Raw genomic sequence first — 5363 nt, 5'->3', positions numbered from 1 at the left:
CTAAACTAAATTCAAAAACAGAAATAATATTAATATTTAAAGACCAGCCCTGATATGGCCATTTCTGTCAATCACCTGTTCTTAACTTCGTTTGCTTTTAATTTCGAAATGTTAACTAATTCAATGTTACTGTTTTCCTTGTATATTCGAACTAAATTCTCCAGGAAATTAAGATAATTTAAACTACATTAACTTGTAAAATGAATACATCAATCAAGTAAATTATTGCCAATTGCATCTAAAAAATCAGCAGGTAGAAAAGACATATCGGGTTAAATCGCCACAATTATTGGTAGTATTATTACTGACTTTACTTCATCATCTTTTACAGTAAACACCTATGTATCCTATCTAGTGTTGGACCCAAATATATAAAATCGAAAAAAACAATTGCTACTAACAATATTGTATTTTAAATAACTATAATTCATGAATGATACAACAAAGTCATCTGAAAGGTCTAGGTGGTTTTTCTAGGATTGCAGAAAAGAACACTTCCCGATCATTTTTATCCACCTTAGGAACAACAAGCCACTTATGTTGCTTATACCTCAGAATCTTGAATGCTTCTAAATAATCATTCAATTCTTCCTTCAAACAGAAAAAACTATCAATCCATAAAAGCCCACCAGGCCTCAAAACTCTATCAAAATCATACAACACAAAATCCAGCAACACGAAATCAATCCATCCATCAAGAAACCTCGTCGTATGAATCAAATCTAATGTGTTATCGAAAAATGGTAGCCTCTGATTTATGGTTAAGTAAAGAGGAATTAGCCCCCTAAGAGCAATCATCTCGTTAAATGGTGCACCAAGATTTATTGTTGCAGAAACTATAGTGACATTATGTTCCCTCATTCTAGCAGCAAATGTGCCTGTGCCAACACTGAAATCCAGTCCAATTCTGATCTCTCCTGGCTTCAAACTAAGCACTTCTCTTATCAATATATCAGCTGTCATTTTCGAATTCGAGTCTTGATATGAAAGAACAATCCATCTTGGAGATTCATGATGTGTAAGATTGAAACAATCTATGCATTTGAAGAAACCTTTGGCCGTCGAATTTCTAGCCAAACAAGTGAAATTTCTGCATTTGTATTGACTCCATCTAACATTTTTGTCATCAGGTAGTTTCCAAAGGGATTTATTTATAGGGTATGGTTTATTGTACAATTGAGGAGCTCTAGCAAAACATCTTCTTCTTGGTAATGGATCACATCCATGAACCATAAGCTTCTGTGCTAATCTCCAATCGTCGTTACACATTTCGCCGATATCATAATCCATGTACTCTTCAAGCTCTGTCTTCATTGAAAAACAAGCATGACCAATGCTAGTGAATGTACCGTTAGCTCCCATAAAGTTTTGTTTTTTCAACCTGTTTGGTTTAATTCTTACATATTTTCTGATTTCTTCTGTCAAGAAATATTCAGCAGGTCCATTGGACTGTTCTGATTGTTTTGATAAGGAATGTAGTACTGCTCCGGATTCACTATTTTGCAGTAGTGATTTCTGAACTGACTCGACTAGATTTAAAATATCTGCAAGAAAAACTGCTTGTTTTCCAGAGAATGATGTTTCATGATTTGGTAGTTCTCGCAAAATGTCAATTTCATGTTGGATTTTCTGGATTACAGTATCCAGAGTTAAATCAACGTGGTGATCGATTATACAAGAGTTTATGCGATTGTTACAGTTGCAGAAGGAATTTGTAGCTAGAAAAGATCTGAGAGAATAAATTTTGGAAAAACTAGCCATACATATAAGAAGAGCGAGAATACAAAATATGAAGATTAACCTGTGTGTCCCTCTCCATGCTCCCAACTTCTTTATGATATTTGATTTAGGCATCTGTCTTAGAATGAGAGCGATAAATTCCTCTGTTGAAGACTTGGGAATATATTGAAGAAATTATAGTCAAGAGACAAATGATTGCAGCAATATCAAGAATACTTGTATGACTAATTTCCTGATTAATAATCATGATTTTGATTTAGATATTTCGTAAGAAGATTGATGATATTGAGATCGGAGTCCACATGTTGCATTAACTTATGATGTACTTTTCAGGTTCTTGGGAAGAGTAGTTTTTCCTTATCAGTCGCGTATTCTCAGCAAAAACTTTAAAATTGTCAAGCTACATTATAAAAATGCCTAACCTCATAGTCATGAATACATATTTATGTATATTTTTTTCCAAAAGAATTCCAACTATATGTATATTTCAAGTCAAAGGTCACTCCTGCAGCTTAAAGGCTTCATTTGCTATTGCTCATGGTAGCTTGTTTGTTCTTAATGTCATGTTAGGGAAAGTGGCACTTTTCTTCAACAACAGTACAACACCAATTAAGTAGAGAGTAGAAATGAAGTTTGTAACAAATATAAGAGGCAGAGAATGCCATCTTAGCGAGCGTTTAGACATAGATTTGGTTGAAATTAGAAGAAAAAAAATGAGTTTTTGAAGTGAGATAAAAAATAATTTTTAAAAGTTGAAGTTGCTTTTCGACATAAATTTTACTTAAAAAGGATTTGAAGTTTTATGAGTAGAAAATTTCAAAAACTACTCTAGAACTGTTTTTGAGATTTGAAAATTTTGTTTTCAAAATTTGACAAAAAATGGTTAAAATCTATAAACAAAAGAGATATTTGAAAACAAAATTTGAAAAAAAAAAAACTGCCAAACGGGAAATTAGATTTCTTAAACTAGCATGACCAACACAAGCTAATAGTGAAAAGTGAAGTGAAGGGAGCTGGAAGCATCTCAATGTAATGGATTATAGTACTAGTAAATAAGCAGACAAAATGAAGTATGAAAGTCAACAAAGCCATCTTTATGTATTGGAAAATAGAAGAGGGACTTGGAAGTAAAGAATATTACTCCATAGTACAAGACAAAATGACACCAATCCCAAAAGTAAATCTTGAAAGTCTTTAAAGAAATGAGAGAAGAAGAAGTAGGAGGTTTTCTTTTAGTAGCTTTAGAGGTATTGGAAAAATAAAAGGCAGAGCGTATCTTCATATCGTTCTATGTGCATAGAAAATATGCATCCACAAAGACCAGCCAAAAAAAAAAAACGGAAGAACCAAAAGTTCAAGTCCCACCTCTTAGCATCTTCATGACTGGAATACACCTTTTTCTTTATTAAGTGTACTTTTGTCACTTAACACTATTGCTGAAAACATGAAGGGATGATTAATATTCAGGTAATATTAGGATTAGAAAAAACTTGGTTTTGGTTTTCCTCTTTGTGCTTTTAATGTGTATGTTTGGATTTAACGTCAGCGACTTTTACAGTATGTCTTGGGAAAATTCTTCTTTTTTAAAGAGCTGGCTTACCAAACCAACTTATTCTTGAAGTAGATTGAAATGAGAATTTGAGCAAAATACTTAGAACTAGATAGAGATCAATCCACCTTTTCCCACATAAAATTGAGGTCAAAATAGTGACGCTGAAAGTTTAATGTGCCAACATTTCTTCCACAAAGATTTCAAGTTAATAACTTGAGAGTGAAAACAGTAACAGGGAGAAGACGTTTGGTACTCAATCATCCATTCTGTGTAATCAAGAAAAAATCATCACAAAAATCACAACTCCAAACTTTCCAACACCTAAAAAACAAACTCAAAGTGATTCAACCCTAATAGTAAAAGGGCAAAAATGAAACTTTTTAATTCCAAAGGTTCTAAACGTAAACAAAACTTTTTACATTTCCAAATTATCAAAAGTCCCACATTCCAACTATATATCATACTCTTCTCCGGCCATCGGAATACTGAGAAAGTGGGACCACCTCCGACAACGGCGTAGATAACGGCGTCGGCAACGGCGAGTTCCGACAAACTGGACATGAAGCATTCAATTTCAGCCACGCGTCAATACACATCACGTGAAAATAATGCTTACAGTCCGGCATCATCCTCAGCATTTCTCCATCCTTGTACTCACACAAGCATATCGGACAATCATTGCCGTTACCGTTACCGTTTCTTTTGGAGTAAACCAACTTAGGGTACGAGTTGATTACGACTTGATCAAGACCCAACGTCGCGTTTTGCGATGAAACGTCGTCGTTTTCTTCATCATCTTCCGCTACGAATATGATACGGGGGAGGTAAATTCCATTTTCACTGTTATTGAGGTTTTGAGAATTGTGTTGGGCTTGACGGCGGCGACGACGAGCGGCGGCGGAACGGCAGCAGATGTAAGAAGCAAGGAGGACAGTCGAGAGGAGAACGAGGAAACCAAGAGCTATGGCAATTGCATAACCGAGGCCGATGGTGCTGAGGTTCTGAGAGAGGGAGTTAGAGTTGGTGGTTGGTGTGGGTGTGATGGTTAGAGGTGGTGGGGGTGGTGGTTGGCGGCGGAAGACGGAGGAGGACATTGGGAAGAGAGAAAAATGGGGTTGAGAAGGTCCATGAGAAAGGGAAGGGGGGGGTTTAGGGGGAGAGAAGGTGGGTGGGTAGATTAACTGCTGGTGCAGCTACGGGCATTTAATAGTGTAGTTTGGAAAACAGAGAAGGTCATTTAATGGACAACATGGGGGTTGATGATGACTTTCGCCTTTGCTTTCTTGCTTACTTGGTTTAGTCTTTGGCTTGACCATGGGTGGGTTGGAAGTCTAATTTATTTTTGGCCATGTATGCATGTTGATTCTACTATTAACTTTTCTTTTTTTCAAAAAAAAAAAAATTGTTTGGTATTTAAAATGTATTATCTCGACCATAATTCAATTTTATATTCAGAAATACTCTTAAAAATTCAAAAATATTGCGGTATAATATGCTAGAGTTCGAATTTTTTATATATGAGCTTACAACATAATATGCTGAAATTTAATAATGTGTTGGAGTTCCATCATAATATGTTAGAAGTTTATACGCTGGCTCTATAATCTTGCATATTATGCTGGAACTTTTCGTGTGCTGAAATTCAAACATAATATGCTGGAAGTTTATATGCATGAGCGTCATAATCCAACATATTATGCTCGAATTTTCCGTGTTTCAGCAAAACAATAGCTATTTTTCAATGATTTCGCAAGCGCTGACTATTTTTCAATTATTAGTCCGAAAATTGACTATCACGTGCTATTTTTACAAGTAAATCGTATCAACATTCGTTTTCAATTCTCGAAATTGAAAAATGTAGTAACTAAGAACGAAGAAATTTTAATTATTCCACCACGCCACCAAGAATAATAAACTATTGATTCAATGGTCAGAGTGTCAAACATATATTATAATCTTGGCTCTATGTGTTCATTGGGATTTGATTAGATACGACATATTTATTGTACAATTAGATCGGATCTAATAAATTATCTACCTTCCTTCTCAAATTTGATTAAATGAGTTGTAT

The 5363-nt window shown here is 34.9% G+C and overlaps 1 protein-coding gene across 1 annotated transcript; it reads right to left on the bottom strand.

Annotated features, from left to right (window-relative positions):
* Nucleotides 1-321: 321 nt before the first annotated feature.
* On the bottom strand, nucleotides 322-4627 carry LOC107814448 (uncharacterized). Its single transcript, XM_016639862.2, has 3 exons — nucleotides 4010-4627; nucleotides 3125-3134; nucleotides 322-1893 (listed from the first exon to the last, which is right to left on the bottom strand). Exons 1-3 carry the CDS (start codon nucleotides 4384-4386, stop codon nucleotides 448-450), a joined length of 1833 nt encoding a protein of 610 aa, XP_016495348.2. The 5' UTR covers nucleotides 4387-4627; the 3' UTR covers nucleotides 322-447.
* Between the last annotated feature and the right edge of the window lie 736 nt (nucleotides 4628-5363).

Source organism: Nicotiana tabacum, chromosome 19 (assembly GCF_000715075.1).
Source record: "Nicotiana tabacum cultivar K326 chromosome 19, ASM71507v2, whole genome shotgun sequence".
In the NCBI taxonomy this organism is placed as follows: Eukaryota; Viridiplantae; Streptophyta; class Magnoliopsida; order Solanales; family Solanaceae; genus Nicotiana; species Nicotiana tabacum.
This window is presented reverse-complemented; position numbering and strand designations above follow the sequence as displayed.

Coding starts and splice junctions, on each gene's coding strand:
- LOC107814448 (XM_016639862.2), bottom strand. CDS start 4,386: ATGTCCTCCTCCGTCTTCCGCCGCCAACCACCACCCCCACCACCTCTA.